This window comes from Macadamia integrifolia, unplaced genomic scaffold, assembly GCF_013358625.1.
Source record: "Macadamia integrifolia cultivar HAES 741 unplaced genomic scaffold, SCU_Mint_v3 scaffold869, whole genome shotgun sequence".
Taxonomy (NCBI): domain Eukaryota; kingdom Viridiplantae; phylum Streptophyta; class Magnoliopsida; order Proteales; family Proteaceae; genus Macadamia; species Macadamia integrifolia.
This window is the reverse complement of record NW_024870564.1, coordinates 253,753-275,129: the sequence shown is the minus strand read 5'-3', so window position 1 is coordinate 275,129 and position 21,377 is coordinate 253,753. Positions and strand designations below refer to the sequence as shown.

At 40.1% G+C, this 21,377-nt stretch overlaps 1 protein-coding gene across 2 annotated transcripts; it reads left to right on the top strand.

Moving 5' to 3' along the window:
* The first annotated feature begins 577 nt into the window (after positions 1-577).
* Positions 578-20,911, top strand: LOC122070265 (UDP-N-acetylglucosamine transferase subunit ALG13 homolog). 2 transcript variants are annotated; one of them, XM_042634386.1, is made up of 4 exons: positions 578-920; positions 3,482-3,695; positions 13,306-13,405; positions 20,351-20,911. In XM_042634386.1, exons 2-4 carry the CDS (start codon positions 3,516-3,518, stop codon positions 20,605-20,607), a joined length of 537 nt encoding a protein of 178 aa, XP_042490320.1. In that variant the 5' UTR covers positions 578-920; positions 3,482-3,515; the 3' UTR covers positions 20,608-20,911. The 2 variants fall into 2 exon arrangements, with proteins under 2 accessions (XP_042490320.1, XP_042490319.1); XM_042634385.1 differs by lacking the exon at positions 578-920 and adding an exon at positions 1,553-1,841.
* Positions 20,912-21,377: the final 466 nt, after the last annotated feature.

Genomic DNA, 21,377 nt, shown 5'->3' with positions numbered 1-21,377 from the left:
GGTGAGTATCGATATATATCGATACGTATCGGTGAGTATCGGTATGTATCGATCGGTACGTATCGGTCATATAATGGCCAAGATGGGTAATTTTTCAGAAAAACACGATTTTTTGAAGGGTTTTTGTTCCAAAGTTGCTGTCAGCCATATTTCTCTCTAACTAAAGTAGAAATCAAAATTGGGAATAAGGATTTTACATTTATGGGACAACTACAAACCTTGAATTCTTAGTACGATACCCTCAATTTAGTGTTTATGCATAATACATGTTATCAATAGCTTTTTTTAACAAACTCTTTATGCAAAAGTGTTTAAAAAAATGTTTCCTATCCATTTATATGTGTATCTTTAGCGTATTTTAGTGTATCTCCGATACGATACGATACTCTCAGATACGTATCTTAATTTTGGCCGACCAATACGGCGACCGATACCGATACTTTAATCCTTGATCCTCACCCAATCTTGACCGTTGGTCTCTTTGTTGTCCACGTGTCGCGTTCTGCAGGTAGCAAAACAATGAAAAATATGGATGAGAAAAACAGAGGATTTTGATCCTCTCTCAAATCAATACCTTCACAGCACCGAGCACCGACGATCACGACAACAATGGTGGTGGACAACAATGTGGAGGGACTTGCTGCGGAGGCTTCTTCTTCCCCTGCAGCGGCTAAACTGGCAAGCCCCACTTTGACAATAGCAAGCATTGTTTGTTTCATCTGACTAGCGTAAGGAAATCTCCGGCAACCAGTAGCACCAAAACAACCACTTCTTTGTTGCATTTTATTGATTTCTTACCGGATTCTTAATCAATCAGTTGATCCATAACCAATTACTCATCATTGTCAAAGGAGGAGTGGTGAATTTAGAAGTTCGTTCTATTCTTCTACTCGCTTCGGTCATCCTTTGCTTCTTTCCCGGTAAGTTTTTTCTCTACTAGGGTTCTGGATCTATGTTCAAGTAAATTTTATTCTCTTAATTTGTTTCTTTCATTTGTGTTCCAAGAATCTATCAGCTAAAGGGAATTAAGAAATGTTGGGCATTCGATACGGGCGCATGAAACAATCTCTATGTGGCAAAACATTGGCTCTCTTCTAGATCATAAATTATTTCAACTCCAGATTCTAATGGGTACTTATATAAACTTAAGTTTTGCAACCTCACCTAGGTATCCAAGCCAATTCGAGAATAAGAGAAGTTAGAAAGCCTGGCTCCAACTCTTTCCGGCGACAAAATGAGCACAACTCATCGGCGACAGGAATATCAACTCGACTAGATCTCGTCGAACTCACAGGTCGCAGGTAGGGAAAGAAGGCACTTGGGGGAGAAGTGATAAAAGAGATAAGGGTGAATAGAGGGGTATTTTTGGTATTATATAATAAATGTGTTTTACTCTTAAGAGCTAAAGCGTCATTTCATAGCATCACTAAACAGAGAATGACGACAAGGGTCCGGGTCTAATATGGTGAAAGAGAGGGGGTGTCCCTATAATATTGACTATCCTAGGGTGGCGTTGTAAATTACCGTATTTTTAATAAATGAGACTAAAAATCAACCTATCCTTCTTCCTTCGTATGATCGTATGCGAACATCGAATCCGCCGTGGAAGCCTAGCCCCTTGCCCTTTGCGCCATTCTTATCCATTTCCGTTTCCGGCGGCCGGCAACCAAGGGCGAGCATCAATACCACTGCTCCCTTCCTCTTCTCCGTTTCTCTCCCCATCGCTTGTTGAAAACAAAATCGAGGGAGATTGCAGTGGCGGGAGGGCGATTGCAGCGGCGAGAGGCCAACATCTTCCTTCTTCTTCTATTCCTCCGTTTGGCCAGTCTCTACTCTTCTCTGTAAGTATATTCTGAGTAATGGATGCATAACTCTCTCTCTCTCTCCTCTGTTATTTTTTCTTCCATCACTGTTAAACAAAGCAATCAAGTTGAGGATTAGGGACAGGTTGACAGTGCATTACGATGAGCTGAAAAATGGCGTGCTTGCTTTGTTTTCTTCCATCATTCTGATGAGCTGAAATGAGTTCTGGGTTGGTATGAAACGGAGTATCGACAATTACAGTATACAGTTGAATGATAGAACAATTACAGGATACAGTGCTAATCATTAATATACTTTGATCCTCTTAGATAGAAATATATTACTAACAAATTTAGTTTTAGTTTGCTTTATTTCCATTGCATCTCATTTACAATAAGAATTGAAGAAATTTTCAGGTCTCGGCAGTTGCCTATTTTTTGCTGTAAATGTGTTCAGAATTTTTTTTCCCCCTGATAAAGGTGTCTAGAAGCATAAGAGGGTCTAAGTTAAAGAAATAAAAACAGAATATGATTAATTTGGATGATTTCTTGAACTGATGCCAATTTACCTTAGTAGATCTCAACTAGTACTTACAATTCCTATTTGGTAACTACATTTTATATCATTAATTAAGATGACAACCATCGAAAAGAACACCACTATTGGGTACCCTAGTGAAAGCACATTAGAGGGGAATCTTATGTGTTTGATGCTCATAGTGTGTGAACAACTTTGATTTATAGTAGGGCTCATATGGTACTTGGGTCCAAACCACAAGTACCATTTTGGGTTTAAAAGAAAAAAAATTACTAATTCATGGAACACATGTAAACTGTTAAAAATCGGAAGCACACAAGAATTCAGGTAAAAAAAAGACCATTTTCTGGGCCAAACTCGAAACTTAGTAAAATACTAGGTTTCGGTTGAAACCTCGCGTATCTCGGTTTTGGCTAGCGTCAAAACCGGCCTTGAAACTGAGATTTAAAACCTTGGGTGTAATTACTTGTCTTTTTTATCATAAGATTTTACCTTCTGTTGTGTAATCTTTGCTAAGCATGTGATGTTGGTGTGAATTTAGCTCTAGTGATGGTGGAATTCACTAGCTAAGCCTTGATTCTTGATGGGAAAATGAAATTTTGATAAGAATAAGATAGCATGGAATGAGAATGGGCCAATAGGAAATGGAATGATGGATGATGGTATTAGTTGGATTGAATATTATGATTTTGAATTTTTTTTCTGCTTTGTGATTAATGAAACAAATGTTATTAAAATTTTTACATCACTTATGTATTATGTGCATATGATAATTGATGATTGATAATGTGAAACATGTACTGCAAATATTAAAAAATAATATCTGAATTTTTTGCCCGCTTTTTTTGACCGAATTCTTTAATTAACAAAATGAAGTGTTCTGAATAACTCCCGAATCTGAATTTACTAACTATGGCCATGAGTGTCATAAATGTGAATTTTAGTTTGTTAGTTTGATCCGATGGTTACTTTTTCTGTTACTAGTTTGAATAATCCCTGTTATGGGATGACATTATTTTTTCTTTCATTATGAGTTAAAAAGTTCTATGACTGTTTGGAATTTGATGATCATGCTTATCCTTTGGAACATATGGTTTTGAGGTTTTATCTTCTTTTTCCATTTTGGTGTAAAAATGGGCAGTATTTCATATCTGAAAAGATCCATTCAACAATAAATGGGAGAAGCTAATGACAGTGAAAAGGAGACAAGGATAGTTTTTGTGACTGTGGGCACGACTTGTTTCGATGCTCTTGTCAGAGCAGTTGACACTGAGGAAGTAAAAGAAGAGTTGTTAAAGAGAGGATATACCCATCTTCACATTCAAATGGGTCGTGGATCGTATGTACCAACAAAGGTAATTTTCTGGACTTTGCTTTTATTGTTTATGTGTTTTTTTTATGCCTTGCATTCTCCCTGCCCTAACCCTTTTAGAAACTAATAGTTTATGGACTAAAATACACATACGTTAGTTTGTGATTTGTGTTAGCCAGTGTCCCACAAAATTGTTGTTGTGATTTATGTCTTGTGAATGCACATATTACCTTATTTTAGAGAGAGAGGTTTACAAAGGGTTGGTAAGCATAGCTCGTGTTGACAGAAATGTCATGGGCTGCACTAGTGTTCCAAGTGAGACAAAGAAGGCCATGGCAATGCTGATGAGGGGTGGGATACAGAAAAGGCAGGACAAGAGGGCAGCTAGGGAGACTTTGGATGCATGTCTAGAGACGTTGCCTGAGTTAGGGGAGGAGGATTATGACAGTGAGGAGCCAAATTGGGGATAACTCAAAAATAGCGGCAGAGACAGCCCATGACAAGCATTGGTGGAGAAGCTTGAGCCAAATTCAAGTGCTTAGTCCATTGCCAATCAGGAGGTGGACTAGTACTTTTGTTTGTACATAAGAACTTTAGCAATTGTAAATTTGGTATTGATGCTAACACTAGTACCAAACATTGAAATGCATAGAAATGAAAGCCTTTAGGTATGCCACCGGGAGTTTTGGCCGAGCAGTGGCCGTTTTGGGTCAGAATACCAGTGCAGCTGGTTGGTCCAATCACCATAGTTTTTTCATTAATATTTGAGTATTTATCATTCAAGCTATACCCTTTTTTGAGACAAGAGTTAATACGTTAAGGATCGGGTATTGATGGATTTGTTTCTCTCGATGTGTTTTCTAAACGACAAAGCCAATGAGGAGGACGAGAAAGGAGAGAAAGGACGAAGATGAAAGAAGAGTGGTTGTAGAGATTGGCCCAGATTAAACTAAGTTATTTCTCACCCTCTTCTTCAACTATGGCTAGTTTATGTTTTTTTGGTGAAAAGCAAAAAAAAACTATTGGAAATACTTTATCAGAGTGTTTCTAAACGTGACCTTAATCTCTGCTTTCGGTGCCTTTTTTCAGCGATACAACCAAGGATTAAAGTATCGGTATCGATCGTCGTATCGGTCGGCCAAAATTAAGATACGTATCGGAGGGTATCGTATCGTATCGGAGATACGCTAAAGATACGCACATAAATGGATAGGAAACACTTTTTTATACATTTTTGCAGAAAAAAAAATAGTTAAAAAAAAGTTATATATAACATGTATTATGCATAAACAGTAAATTGAGAGTATCGCACTAAGAATCTAAGGTTTGTAATTGTCCCATAAATGTAAAATCCTTGTTCCCAACCTTGATTTCCACTTTAGTTAGAGAGAAAAATGGTTGGTAGCAACTTTGGAACAAAAACACCTAAAAAAATTGTGTTTTTCTAAAAAATTACCCATTTTGGCCATTTTATGACCGTATTGGTACGTATTGATGTGTATCGGTCGATACATATCGATACACACCGATACGTACCGATACATACCGAAACGTACATTTCACTTCAATTTTGAATTTTTCACAGAGTATCGATACGTATCGGTGAATATCGGTGTGTATCAGTGGTGTATCGGTGTGTATCGTAGGATACGTATCGATACATAAGGGTTTTAAAATTTTCATGTATCGTATCGGTATGTATCGTGCCGATGCCTATACAGATACGTATCGGCCGATACGGCACGATACGCACTGATACTTAAAACCATAGATACAACAGTCTTGCATGACTGAGTATTGATCTTCCTTACCTTGTTCCTCTCCCTCTTACCACTTTTGGAAATCAATCCCCACTGCAGGAGGTAATAACAGTTTCAAATTGAAACTCAACCTATTCTCTTCCTGTTACCACTTTGGGAAATCAATCCCCACTGCTAGAAAAAATAGCAGTTTCAAATTGAAACTCAGCTTCTTCTCCCTCGCTTTACTTCAGATTCAATTTTAGGTAATTTATTTGTTTTTTTAGGGAAATGAGCGCTCCCTGGTTGTGTGGCCCCAGCACAATGAGAGGGTACACATGGGCATCAACAAGTTGGAATGAGGGGAGAAGAGAGAAGAGAGAAGAGAGGAAGGAAGAAGACAAGATGAGAGAAGAAAGAGAGAGATGAGGGCAAAATGTGGGAGAGCAATGAGCTCTTCCCACCTATATTAGGCTCAAACCAAAATAGGTAAATTACATACAAGGAGGTAAAAGAGAAAATACAACTTAGGACAACATAATAGTAAAGCAATTCCTAAAGGACCCTTATTACGTAAACTCTAACACTACAGGGGGTGGGTTTTTCTGGGTAGGGGCCGCGCGACCTGGGAGCGTTTGTTTTTTAGGCCTTTATTTTGGGTGAATGATTTTTAGGCCTGTTAACGCTTGATGTTTAGTGGAATGCTAGTTGCAATTCAGTGTCTAAAATTCCTGTTCATTTGGACCTCTTGTCAGAGAGTTCTCTCCAATTTTCTGATCTGGCTTACCGCTGGTTGTTTAGCATTAGGAGGAAGAATAATTTTTTTTACTACCCATCAAGACCTATTTGTCGTTATCTACACCAAAGCCCCTATATTTGCTATGCCCATTTATTCATTACCCCTCCTGAATTCTAGAAAAGACCTCTCCCTTCGAGATTTATTTACCATCGAGTCCCTTTTTCTGTTGACTTGCCCAAAAGGGCTCCAAAACTGCAGTTTATATACAGAATTGCCACGTCATCATATTTGAGAATTTATTCACATTAGGCATAGCGATCCAAATTAAAGGGTTTGGAACCCAAGATCTCATCAATTGATATGTCAAAAGTCTTTTCCTCCCTTTGACCATGGTAGCCATTAGTGAGGTCATTCAGCAGCTTAATCCTATGAGGAAACGACTATAGATATTGCCAACCTCACAAATTGTGTTGATACCCTCAACACAACCGTCAATTCCCCCCCCCCCCCGGGGGTTATGATGACATCCCTACAAACTTCTATCGATTGCCTTGTGTCTTCAGATTAAGACAAGAGTCCAATCCAATTTGAGGACTCTTTAATTCCACAGGGCCCATCTCATGTTGGACCACCACTACTGCTACCATCATACAAGACTGCCAACCTTTTGACATGTTCCTTATGGAGTTGAAAGAGGAGCCAAGTTGGATGTCCTCAAGTTCTACAAGGATAATAACCCAGAGTAATACCTTGAATAGATTAATAAGCTGAAGGCATCCTTCTAATGGTATGGGTTGACTGAGGCCAGGAAGATTTTATTTGCTGAAGCCAAGCTAAAGGGTACAGCTTGAGTCTAGTGGATCAAGTACCAGCAACGAAATTGGACTCAAAAGCATTGTGTTGGTAAACACTTAGGCTGAAATGCTAGAGGCCATGAACCGTAGCGTTTGCATCTTAAGTTTGTAAAGCTGAGGCAAGACAACTTGACCGTTGAGGAATCTGTGGCACAATTTTACTATTTAGCCACTACGTCTGATTTTGAGTGCTCTTGGTGGGCATAGTTTCTGTTCATCTTGCATCCTCAGATTAGTATTGCATTAGCTTCCAGTCGACTTTCTATGATGGAAGATGCTGTGTAGGTAGCATATCAAGTAGTGTTAATTTGGAAAGGCCCTACAATTGGAAGAGCTTTCTCGACTCTTTATCTAAGGGTGATAAGCCTTATAGTTGAAATAGATTTTCTGACACTTCCTCTTAGGGTGATAATGCAAGCTAACCTCCCTCTTAGTCGTGGAAAAATTTTTGCAAGCCACATTGCAGCTGTTCTTATATGGAAATCTCATGGTCGAACCTCATTAAAACTCCTCGTGAGCATGGTTTTGACAAACCTTCTGTGATGACAAAGGCTATGATTCAGTGCTTCACGTGCAAAGGGTACTGTAACAGTATCAAAACTAATAAATCAGCAGTTGATCAATGTGACAAGATGAAGAAGAAAGAGAGAAGTCGATGGGAGGGACGGGGGCTTCTATAGGAGAATGAGAAGCTCTCAACACAAGAAAACGCGAACCGCGCGGAGCCCACCTGAGTTCGTTGTACAATCAGACCAGACCATTGCGAAGGCTGTCCTCAGTCTGGAGAATTCATCTCCAAGTCAACAGCATGTCTGGCAGGTCCTGAGGAGGATATAGCCTAGTGAGTCTCAGACTTGTTCACCCTTTGGAACTTTCTGGCTAATGACCAAAGAGATTCCTACTGTGAATAACAAGCAGAATTGGTGAGAGCTACTGCCCACCTATTGTCCAATGTATATAAGAGGTTACAACCTACAGTCAATCCAGACGATTTTTATCTACAAAAGGAAAACAGAATTAGACTTATGTATGAATAGGAAACAGAAGATATCTAGAAGACTAAACTGAAAACAAAACCCACAAGCACAAGCTATTGGTTTAGCTTGTACATGCCCCTTATATACACCCATGGTACATATGGGTCATGTACCCCTAACAACATTAATTGGTAGACCCTAACACTCCTCAAGCTGGAGTATACCGATCACCTATGCTCAGCTTGAAACAATTCTTTTGGAAGGTAGGTCCAAATATAGGCTTTGTAAACATATCCCCAACTTGATCAGTAGAGGAAACAAAAGATGTAACAATTAGCTATTTCATAACAATATGCCACACAAAATGACAATCAACCTCGATGTGCTTCGTCCTCTCATAAAACATAGGATGCAACTTGGTTATCACAATACATCTTTATAGGATGGGGAGAGGGAAACCCCATTTCTTGAAAGAGGGAATGTAACCACATTAACTTAGCCATGGTGAGCCATAGCTCTAAACTCAGCTTCAATGCTAGATTTAGCCATAGTGGTCTGCTTTTTGCTACACCACGTGACTAGATTACTACCATCAAATGTGCAAAAACCTATAGTAGATCTCTTGTCATCACCAACACTAGGCCAGTTAGCATTGTAGTTGTCACGGGAGTTATGGCAACCCAAGGCGGTGGAGGGGTGGCTAATCGATTTGGCGATGAATCGCCCGCTATGGTGTTGCCATGGCAATCAAATCGTCCGTATGACCGTTGCTATGGCGATCAAATTGCCCGTATGTTATATTTTATTTTCCCTATTTTCTAAAGTTATTTAGGATGTTACAATATATACATTATACTCTATGACATAAAAAATCAACATTAAGTAACATCAAGTCATAAAAAATCAACAGTCACATTCACATCAAGTCATCAAAAACCAACATGACTTATTGACATTTAGAGAAATGTTCTTGTTCTAATAAGTTTGATTGTTCAAATGATTTTATTTTTACATGAGACTTTTTTTATTAGGTATAACACAAAACTAGCTTTCCAACAAATCTAAGATTACTCAAATTTGAGTTGTTATGAAAAAATTATGTTCCGATCAAACTTATTTTAAAGTGCGGGAATGCTATTAAATAGCGTGAATAGAAATAATTTTATGGACATCAAAACAAAAGATTATTTTACCAGACTTTTGGTTTTTAGCAATGTATTGCCATGGTAAAATTTATAAAACTTTTAGAATTGAGAAAAAAACCCTAGCATTTGAAAGTTGAAAATCGCCCAATAACAAAAAATCCAGTTTTTGTTCTTGGACTGGGGGTTGACTTTTTATCCTTTTGGAATTTGATTTTTAAACTATTTTTATTGGATTCAAATAAGGCCTGGATGCCAAGGCGACACCTTGACAACTATGGTTTCCAAAGAGCAACGGAATCCCGAGTCAATTTATTTGGAGGCATAGCGTGAGTTTGGTGAAGGCAATGGTGATAAAAATTAAGGGGGACAACAACCTTGTTATGTTCTTTGCCCACTTTTGGCCACTCTCAAGGTTTTTGAGTAAGAATATTGTTGCCAAAACAGTATTCTCTAAAGCCGAGTGAATGCAACAATCTATTGTGTAGCATGGTGATTGACGGAGGCAGTTGTATTAAGGTATTCTCTGAAGACGCTGTTCATAAGCTTAGGTTGAGACAGAGCCAGATCTCAATTTCTTCAAAGTTGCATGGGTGAACAACAATCTCAAAATTACTGATAGGTATTTTCTCACATATTAGTGGATACGGTGCAATGTGACGTCCTACCTCTGAAGGAGTGTCACATTTTTGTGGGCAACCATTTTTATTCAATAAGAAGATGCAACATTGTGGGTATGCAATACCTACTCTTTCAAGCTTGGTGGCAAAGAAATGAAGCTTTTTATAGCCATGGGCCTTCCTGTGATTAAGCTTAAGAAGGCAATGACTTATTTCTCCTCCATTGAGTTGAGTCTGATGGCATTCTTGTTCCTCACCTGAACTCGATGGGGTCAAGTTCTTTTTAGAGGGGTGGATTGATGCAATTGCATTATCATAGCTGGATAGGCAAGACCCAATCTGGAAACCCACATATGGGTCCCAAGACTGGGTTTTGGGCTAACAAGGGTTTGTTGTGCTTTATTTAGTTATTTGGGGATGTTTTTGTATCCGCATTTTATTTTATAGTTTTCAGATAGTTACGTAGGAGATTTTCTCTGGTTAGTAGTTTACTAGTTGAGTAGGTTTATATTATGTAACCCAACGATAGAATATTGGATTGAATTGAATAATGAATAATTGAGTTACTGTTGGAGCCAAGGGTTGGCCATGAATTCTTATCCCTTTGCCTTCATCGAATCTGCTCTTTTCCTTGCTTTAGTCCTTTGTATTTCTCCCATCTTCTTAGAATCTTAGTCCTTTATGTTTTTCCCATCTTCCTTCCTTATTTCTTCTTGCTTAATCTCTGTGCTCGTACCCTGTTTCAGCGATATGCGATACCATACCACAATCACTCTCGACTGAGCTTCGATCATCCTCACCCCTTCCTTCTACCTCTATCACTTTGGGAAATCAATCCCCACATCTAAGCTACCCTATCAGCAAGTTCTCAGCCCAACACCCTGCTGGAAATAGGAATTTCGAAACGGAACTCATGCCTGTTATCTTTAATTCTGCCAGTTTCAATTTCAAGAAATCTATTTTTTATTATTATTGGTTTTGTAGCTGACACCATTTAGTTGGGATAAGACTGCGTTCTTGTTTTTGTTGTTGTATTATTATTAATATTGGTTTTTTAGGTCTGTTAATGCTTTATCTATAGAGGAATACGAGTTGCTATTCAATGCCTAAAATTTCAGTCTGTTTGGACCTCTTGTGAGAGGTTTCTCCAAGTTTTTATCTGGCTTACTGCTGATTGTTCGGCATTGGTAGGAAGAAAAGATCTTATCACTCTCCAAGACCCTTTTTTTTCTTTTGGTGAATTGTAAAATGCATTAAAAGAAGAGGGGGGGGGGGAGGGGAAATATAGCCCCAAAAGGGGGTTTATGAACCCAAAAGGGATACAAAAGCCTAATAGGGCATCAAATAGGACCCATATGGCCTCAACGAATTTCAATAGGTTAGCCTCGATGCCCAACTTGAGGAGGAGGGCAAATCGGTCTAAACTGGGAAAAGAACCACAATCCCTAACCCTAGCATCTTGGCACAACATTTGCTAGCCGCCAACACGAAGGAGCACCACTGGTGAAGAGGCAACCACGATGGAGGAGAGCTGACCTTACGGAAGGCCTCGGCCAAGCAGTCAGCTAGCCTAGCGAAAGGGGTCTCCAAGGCGAAAAGGCACTGGCCTTTCTGAGGGCAATGACGAAGTGGCTGCCGACTGAGAACGGCATAGCTGGTTGGTGTCGAAGAGGCATACCAATAGACCAATAGGAAGGTTCCTAGCGGCCGATAGGTCCCCGAGGGTAGGCAGACAACAAGGGTGAAGGCTAAAGCTTCGAGCAGGTGGACAGACCAAGCGAGCCCGACATCCGGAGGGAGACGACCAATGGGACAGTAGTACTGGCGAGAGTGGTGTCCAGAAGGGCTGCAGGCATCGTGAGTAGCTAACTGAGAGGTAGAACCAGGAAGCAGATGAGCCAACAAACAGACCAAATGAGCCTGAAGTCCAACCGAAAGGTTGGACAGTTGGCCTGGAGGGAGAGGCGTCCAAGGGGCAGCAAGCCTATCGGGACGGCAATCGAGAAGTAGCTAGCCTAGAAGGGGCCAACACCAAGTCATCAACAGGCCTAGCAGGGCAGGCAGCCAACTGGAAGATGGGGCGAGTGGTTGCAATAGCCTCAACATCGATCGAGACAACCGACCTCGAACCCTGCTCCGGTGACTGGTGCTAGTAAGCATGGGAGAAGAAGGGAAAGGGAGTGGAGGAGGAAGAAGAGAGAGGGCGAGAGAAGAAGAAGAGGGAGGGAGGGGGAAGGGGGAGAAGAGCAATGGAGGAGGGAGAAGAGGAGAAGAGAAGAGAGGAGGAGAAGGCGAAGGGAGGGAGAGAGAGAGGAGGAGGAGGAAGAAGGGAGCAGAAGGAAGAGAGCATGAGAGGAGAAGCAGGGAGACGGGAGGGGAGATGCAGAGAAGAGCGGAGAAGGAGGGAGGGAGGGAGGGATTTGGAAGAGAAAAGAAGAGAGGGGGAGAAGGCGAAGGGAGAGAGAGAGAGAGAGGGGGAGCAGCTCAGCCTAATGGCCAGCTGCCCCAGGCGGCGTCCTTCAATAAGTTTTCTCCTGCTAGGGTTTCTAGAGCGAGAGCGAGAGCAAGAGTTTTCAGTTCGGATTGGGTCTGAAAAATGAACTATTATTTTTATTTACACCCCAGGATCACATCAGTGTTGTTATGATGACAGTGCAGCCATCCACCGAATAAACAAGTAAATTTCCATTGAAAGGGATCCTTAAGGAAGACTTAAGATATCTGCTTGTAGAGAATGGGTTCAAAGGAGTGTGGCTGAATGCAAGTTGTGGTGCTGAGGGAGAAGACCTCCATTCATCAGGTAGATCTATGGATCACTTTACTTAGCTTACCATTACAACTATTGCATGGTAAAATGTTCTAAGAAAAGGAACAGGCTAAGTATGCCGCTGGTGTACCCGGATCTGTGTCTATCTCTCTCCTCTTCCCCTTGAAAAAGTCCCCTATGCCCTTCCCATCCCAGCCCTTCCATTGGTTGAGCCGCTAGCTCCAAGAATGCCGTTGGCGTACGTCACCTCCTCCCTATAAGTAATGATAAAAAAGAACATATCGAAGGTATCTTCTGACCTCATTTTTTTAGTATAATTTTGTTTCTGTGGTGTTTTCTCAGAAGTATCCAATTTGCTCAAAATGATCTGGATTATCCATGTAGCAAAAAACCAGATGGTTACTACTGGTTTTCACCTGTTTATAACATTTTCTGGGTTGACATAGGACCTTGGCAAATTAAGTGACAAATAATGGGTTGATTGTTTCAACTGTCTATTTGGGTATGGGTATGATAGCGCTGCACTGTGTTCCAGAATTTTCATTAGATGAACCAAATATTTCTTTAGAAGAGAATTTCTGAACTGTCAAGTTTGATTTCTTTCCTGCACCACATGGGAGAGGAGTATGCTCTTCTTCCCTGAAGGAACTTTGTTTTGCTACTATTTTTATTGTTCCTTTCCATTAAAGGCTTTCCTCCCACTTTAAAACTTCTTTTTGTATGGTTGCACATCTCTTTCTCTCTCTCTCTCCCTCTCACACACACACACACACATATTTCAATCAATTTTCCTGATTGTTTATCTTTTGGTGCAGTCTTCTGGAGAAGATGGGTCCTTAGCTGTAGAGTACTTTACATTTTCTCCAAGCATTGCAGATTATCTAAGATCAGCATCTCTTGTTATCAGCCATGCAGGTAAGATGTTAGTACTTTGTAACTGCTTAGGAGATTGATATGATTGTACTTGTGTCCTGTTATATTTAATATAGTACTATACTGGTGTTGCATTGAAGTGAAGGGAATTTCCCCCCCATTTGAGTCATTGGGTTGCAATGAAAGTGGAGTTAAATTAATTTTGTCCCACTTATTGAGGATTCACAGCACAAACCGCAAACCTTCCAGCCACACTACGAACTTTGTTCGATTAAATGAAATTTAACTCCAGAACTCCAGGAAGAGATCCAGAGCCCCTTGAGCATGATGCAGTATTGGTACATCAATGGGGCTCCTAATCGGGTTTCAATTTGGGTCATATTATGGGTGTAACCAAGCCCATCGATGCTGCCCATATAGCAGGATCAATTAGTAGTATTAATTTCCAGATTTGTTTGCTGACTAAGGAGGAAATAATTTCCAGATTCTTCCTAGCTGTGGGAGATATTTTTGGTAGAGATTTCCTTCCAATTTAATTGGCCCCATGGCTAGCTCGCATGGAGCAAATACTTTCAGGATTTATTGGCAGCCTTGTGTGGGGAATAACTGAAGATTTTTCCAGATTTCGTGGTTCCCGGCTGGCTGGATTCAAGGATGGTTACTTCTTTGTTTTGAGAAGATTGTTAAAGAATATATTTTGACAGCTGTATGGACAGCTTAAGTGGGAGATGAGTCCAAGACATTAGCTACTTATGCAGAGGAGGAGAAATCTCTAGTTTCTATTTTTGTTTAAAAAGATATTACGTAGATTTTATTGCTATTTCAGTTACTAATTAGTTCTAGGATTAATTAGGTTTCAGTTACCTTTTGAAAGTTATTTCTTGTATGACGTAGTCCACAGTCCACACCATGCATGGGACTCCTATCCTTTTTTATGTAAATCAGTTTTGTAACTAGAGTTAGTTTCCTAATGCTATTATGATTCTAGACTTAGTTTGTAACCAATTGTTATAAATAGAGGCAAAGGCTAATATGCAGCCAATGAATTGAGTTAGATTAGGAAAAAAAATGGCTTATGCTGTTGTGCTGTGGGATGCAGTTGGGTGAGAGACCCGGTGAGATGCCTATGAGTGGGTGAGATGCTCAGGAGAGAGTGGGAGGCTTGATCCAAACCTATCCTTTCTATCTTCATATTTTTTCCTTTGTTTCTTTTCATCATTCCTGCAAATCTTCAACATCTAAGAAGCATTCGTGCCACTGTTCTTGATGCAAGAGGTTACTTGGCTTTATAACATTGACCTGTTACTACTTACTACTCCATCGAGGTACTGCCTGAAACTAAGAGACTTACCCTGCAGCATCAATCGTTGGAGTTTTCCCTGTTGATATCTTCAAGTTCCAGTAGTGCAGATCCATTAATTTATTGTGGACCATCTTTCAAGACTGTATCATTGTGTCAAACTTCTTGCTATAGCCTGCTGTTTGGACAGTATATCCATCCTGTTGTAGAGTTTGGTTCTTAGTTGAACTAGCTCCTACATTAGAGCATGCCCATGAACAACTAACCCACGTATCATGGAATTCCTAGTAGCCATATTTTTATCAGGCATTTCATCAATCTTCGAGCCTACAGAATCGCTCAATTTCTGGCGTACATGTGTACCAAAGCAGTGCGAAGGATCACTCCCATTTCAATAACTCTGGCTTTTATAAAGACATAAATCCGTTCTCCCAAGTACAGACATCCTGATTGGCACAGGCAAACAATACAGAAGCCAAGAGTTGCACTATTGGGTTCGGTCCCTTCTGAGATAATTTGGTCAAACAGCATCCAATGCCTCATTTGAACAAAAATGTTGTGCATACCCATTTACCATCGTAGTCCAAACTATCAAACTTTTCTCATCAAGCCGGTAACAACATACACATCCAAATCCAGTCCAAATCTAGTAACGTGGGCATGTATTTGTTTACCTGGCAAGAGTGAGTTACTATTAAAGAGTAAGAAAAGAAGGGAAGCGATTTAGACATTTTTAGTAGCGGGTACAGTTAAAGAGTGAAAAGAGAAACCTTTGCTGTGTACAAAACCAATACAAGTCATTCCCATTTCCACCCTAAACTGAATCCTGCCCTCTGCAGTGTTTCAATCTTCTGGGGAAGAGCATTCGGAGGGGATTTAAATCCTTAGATAACTATTTCTTCTGTTAACACCGCTCCTAGAACAGAGGCAGTACACGAAGGCTGGTTTAGGAGTACTCGCAGTGGGTTGCAAGTACCTAATATGGTTTCATCATTTCATGGGAGAAGACAACAAGCTTATTGGATTGACAATGGCAGCAGTTTTTGGTGCACCATTTAGCGCAGATGAACACACAAAAAATATATGAGGCTTGAGTAAGGTGAGTCTCCTAGGGTTTTGCTTTTGAGCTTCTTCAGAGAAAGCCAACAAGAGGCATGAACGAGGTGAGAATGGGACCGTGAGAACTGGGTTTTTATTTTACTTCATTTTTTGGTTGGAAAATAAAAAGGGGCAATGTTAATGTATAAGTAAATTTTTTTTTTCACATGTAAAATTATATTCCCTCAGCAACCAAACACTTAAAATTATTTTCCCTGGAAAAAAAACTCCACTTTACGTCAAATATCTGCATAAGGGTAAAGATCGAATTGGAGGGAGGGTTAACCCCACTTGTCCCCCATTCCCTTGGGTCTTTGGGAATCATTCCTATCGTCATTTTCCCACGTTTTTCCTCTCACCTATTTGCCTTGTAGGGTGATGTCTCCAAATATGTCTGGCAACTATGGGTGATGGGGAAAGTATGATCTTTGGAGTCGCCACCTTGGATTTAGGGCCTAGAAACCTGTTGGGGAGCCTAATCCCTGTTAGGGGATTGAGCTCAGATTGGGGTTTTGATTCCAATTAAGTGGTCGAACCCCAGAATTTGACTTCATATGGTCTACTTTGCTAGGTGTGGGTCCATGTCAAGTTACAAGTGTGGGAAGGTGTTAGGCACCCACCTTGTTTAGTAAAACAGTCTTTCTGTTAGATGCTTGTATTTCGAATATTCCCCTAGCCAACCCCACCCCAAGAATTTCAAAAGCACTAGGCTAACATGCATGCTATGTTTATTGGAACTGAATCATAATGCAAATGGATGTACATGAAATAATGGCAAAATCATCTTACTTATCCACATAAAATGTCGAAAATTACAAAATATGCCTTTCTCATAAAATAATAAGAAATTAAGACTATATAGCCGAATGAAACAAATTACTGTTATGCCACTTACATGAAATGATATAAAAAACAATATAATTTAACTACATGTAATAATAAAAATTACCATTATGCCCCCCACATGAGATAATAGGAAATCAAGCCTAAATTAATGACATGCAAAAAGGAAAATTGCATCTAGCCTGAACACATAAAATAGTAGAAAATCACTGCATGAAATAACAAAAATCAAATCTAACTTAAGCACATAAAACAATCATAATTTAACCACATGAAATAATAGAAAATGAATCTGCCCAGAAAAAAAAAAAAAACCCTAGTGAAATGATAAAAATTAAACACACAAAATTACGAGAAAAACCTTGCAGCTGCACACACTTTCTGGGAAAATTCCCCAACTTAGCGACAAATGCCTGGCTTCTTGTCTCTTTCTTGGAGGGATTGAATTTTGGCAATTTAGTGGGATTTTGGCAGCGCTTCTGCACTAGGTATCGGGAATTGATACCAATTATAGGAAATTGGACAGAGATCCTGCACTAGGTAGGGGAATAGGCTATTGCTTCAGGCACTTGGATAGGCTTCTGGACTACAAATGAACAATGCTGGCTTTAGGAGTTCTGCAGGGCTTCCACTGGTTGGAATCAAGCATCGGCTATGGGAAGCGGGCATCGGCTTTGATCGGCGTCAGACAAAGAGTGTTGAAAAACATAGGCTTCACTCATTCTCTCTCTCTCTCTCTGGCAGGGGCTTAGAAGCAGGTTTTTTATGAAGTGAATTGGGGTTCTTACAGTGAAGTAACCGGGGCTTACTATAGTGACCCTTGGTCACTATTTATTGGAAAACACATAAAAAGGGGGGGGGGGGAGGGGGAGATCCGTGTGATGCAGCACCAACAAAGATCTACACGAGAAGGACCAAGAAGGTCGACCCAAGTGGCTGACTGGGTTGACCAGATCTGGCCTTAGATAGCCCATGATTTGGGCTAGTGATGGGGGGAAATTAGATATTATTTAGTTGCTAATTTAGCCATATATTTAGTTTCTAAGTTATGTCCTAAGTAGTTTCTAACTTCAGTTTCATATCTAGTTTCCTTTTACAGTTTCAGTTTTAGTAACTTCATGTAACTAATTTTTAGCAACTCAGTCTTTGTTAGTTTCTAAAATCTGAGTTACTTATATTTGTAATCTTCCCCATCATCATTATAAATAAAGAACGGCACCATACTAAGGGCCACGATTTGATTTTTAAGAAAAGAAAGCTCTTGTACTGCTGCCACTGGTTTTTCCATGGCTGTTCCATGTGTCTGATCAAGGAAGAAGGATTTGGTGTGTGATCCAAGTGACACTCTGCGGCGAGAAGTCCGAGTGGATCTTTATATTTCTGGTTTTCTTTATTGGGTTATCCTCTCCAGCAGAACAGGTAAGTAATTGAACTTTTTCTGCAGAATTTTCTGGTTCTGAACCTCTGTCTTCCATTCTGTCGACCCAATCTGTTCTGGAGTGGCCATGTAGTTTTGGTCTAGTGCTAGGATCATTCCGAAGGGGACTCGATCCCAGTTTGGTACCGATCAGACCATGGGTTTGTCAGTTTCTGAGTTTTCTTCAGTGCTGGTTGATGGTGATTTCTGCCCAGAAATTGTTGCCTGATTGTGTTAGCTGCTACTGTTGATTGCTGCCTATGTTTTCCCGATGGAATGGACCTGCTATTCAGTATTTAGATTTGTTTATTTGTCACTTAAACATCTGCTGTTGAACATTCTGAATTTGTTAGAATCGATTGCCTATTCTCAGAACCTGCTGTCCCAGAATCAAGTTCTGATTTGGTTATCTGGTCCTGCTGTGTTTTGATTCTGATCCTACTTATTCAATTACTCTATATCTGTTGCTGGAACTTCTAGTTGTTGATGCAAACTCTGTTTCCTGAAATTCCTGATTGTGGATCTGCTAATTCTGGTTTCTTCAAGGACTGTTAACTGGTTATTGTTGGACTGTTGTTGCTGATTACAGTCGGGTGGTTATTGGTTGTTCTTTGGTTTAACTTTCCTGCAGTTTTGGGTCTATTTTGGCTTGTCAAACCTAGTCCTACATTACCATGTAGGCTTATGTGGATTCTGTAGGTGGGGGATAGTGTGGAGGCTGGGTGGCTAGTGTTAGGTTGTATGGAGGTGTTCATTGGTTGGGCTGTAGGTGGGTTTTCAAGTTGATTGACAAGATATGTTTTGGGGTCTATTGCTTTGATGCTTAGTGCTTAGGTGGCTGAAATGGTGGGCAGTTAAGGTTTATCAAATAGATTGGCAAGATAAGCTCGGGCAGCTAGTTTTGGGTTGTTGTCGTAAGAGTGAAAGAATATAGGAGGTGAGGTGGCTAGGATAAGGATGACATAGGGGTGAGGAGCATGGGCTGCATATTTAGCCACACACATGGGAACAAATGGTCTGGAGTGATATGAGCTTGGCGCTGTTGGCCAGCCGTGGGCTGGACCATGGGCTTATAGTGGGTCCATGTTTGGTATGGGCTGGTTTAGATTGATTTGGGTTGGGGTTGTTTTGGGTAGGATTGGTCTGGGTTGGTCTGGCTTGGGTAGGTTTTGGGTTTACGGGATTCAAGGTTTGGGAAGACACTGCAGCACATTTGGTCATCCGATCTTTACGTGCAAAATATCAGCATGATCGTATTTCCGAATACTATCTCTTGATATGGGAATTGAGCACATGTTAGGCTCAATTGTCGCATTTTGACGAAGGATATCAACAACCACTTGTAGTCACCTTCCACATATCATTAAATAGTATTGGGTTGGATCCCCGATTTCTATTAGGCTGAAACATATTCCATGAACTCATGCATTAGGTTAGGGTAACTGGGATTTTTTGAGTTGGATTAAGTTTATGCTAGAAATCCGACTCCTTGGAGAAAGAGAGCATACTAGCCTTGCCTTCGTCCATAATCATTCTTGTTAGGGTGGGGGGACAAAGTAGGTGAACACATAGCTTAAGCTGCATGTATATTTTCAAGATGTCATTGCATACCAGAAAGAAAGGATCTATAATTAGAAGCCTAAATGGTTGACTAGTTGTTAATTACTTAAGACTTGGACCAGTTCTCAAGAATACAAGTCAGTCGACTACTTCAATACAAGTCAATATCTCAGAAACATGTCTACGCCAACTTTGCGACTCACAATCAAGGATATAACTCAGGACTAGTTTGATCCTTAGTGACTTTTCATGCCATTTAATGATTGGTTCTTCTCATCATTTGGAGCCTGAGTCAAATCTCAAGTTATTAGACCTCAATAGTCAATTTTGATGGACTGAAGGAATGTATTCTGGTTTGTTGGTCCATGTGATGGTTATACAGCATTTAAATGCTCCCTGGTTTTCCTTAACAGTGGTTTACAATCAGACCATTGCTACGCCACATATTTGCAGTAGAAGTTCAAATGATATGGGGTAAGACTGTAGAATGCAAAGCAACCTGACCTGCAAAAGTGAGGAACCTGAAGGGGCATATGATATTTGCTGGTTCTAACTTAAATGGATCTAATATGGTGATAAGTGCTCTTTACATCATTGTTAAACCTCATCTGCTTAGATTAGACATGAGCATCTGCCTTGAAAATTCAATAATTTTGAGTTTCCAACCTTGTAATATTTAAAGTATCAGTTCTCATAATTGCACAGAAGCTTGACGTTGATGCTGTATCAACAAATTAATACTCATTCATTGGTTTTAGTGATGCTGCAGGGTCAGGAAGCATATTTGAGACACTAAGGCTGAGAAAACCATTAATTGTGGTAGTTAATGAGGATTTGATGGACAATCATCAGAGTGAGTTGGCTGAAGAACTTGCAGAGAGGAAACATCTACTCTGTGCTCTTCCCCAAATGCTCTACCCAACTATTGCAGGCATGATACTCGACTCTCTTGTTCCTTACCCACCAGGAGATGCTACCCCAGTTTCGAAGATCATAAACAGATTTTTAGGATTCCCCGATGATTAATCTAACTGCTGAGTCAATGTTTGGCAGAGGTATAAATTTGTGGTCTTGATTTGGTTTATCAGCTGTTTCGTTTGAGCAGCAAATTGCATTGTTGTTGCTATGCATGATGTTGTTATTTTACTTTCTTGAGCTTAAGAGGAGCTTAAAAGATCAGAAATTTAGTGAAGGACAGAGTAGTCCATTGATTTGCGGGGTTCCTGGTGGATGAGCCTGCATATTCCTTAAGTAGATCCCTCTATACGAAGGCTTCTTCTACCCATATCTTTCATGGAAAATTAAATTTACTTAGGCTGTGTTTGCTCTATCCATCATTTGAATTTTTTTTCTTCAAGATGAACATGACTGTCTAAGAAAAAATAAAATAAAAATCCAGCACAAGATCATGATGGAGTCCTCCATGGCTGCCAAGAATATCAATGGCCAAAATGCTATCATTATTTTAGTAAAACATCCTGGATTGTTCTTCCAACTTTTTGCATTGCATATCAGTAAATACCCCCTTTACTGATGCTTATACATTTTGTTTTTTTTTTTATAACAGATTTTGTAAAATATTTTGTGGTGAAAAAAATGCAGTCTTATTGGTAATGAATTTGGACTATGGTGTCCTGAATTAGGAGCTTGTGTTAACAACAAATATCTGGAGGATCAGGTGTGTGACCTATTCAATGATTGGCAATAACTTGTATTCCCAAAACCTTATGAGGATACAATCTTTGGTCGATTGATTACCCCCACACCCCCCTCTCCCTCCCACCCACCCACCCCCC

Coding starts and splice junctions, on each gene's coding strand:
- LOC122070265 (XM_042634386.1), top strand. CDS start 3,516: ATGGGAGAAGCTAATGACAGTGAAAAGGAGACAAGGATAGTTTTTGTG. Junction 3,696..13,305: donor GATCGTATGTACCAACAAAG/GTAATTTTCTGG, acceptor CTTTTGGTGCAG/TCTTCTGGAGAAGATGGGTC. Junction 13,406..20,350: donor TCTTGTTATCAGCCATGCAG/GTAAGATGTTAG, acceptor GTGATGCTGCAG/GGTCAGGAAGCATATTTGAG.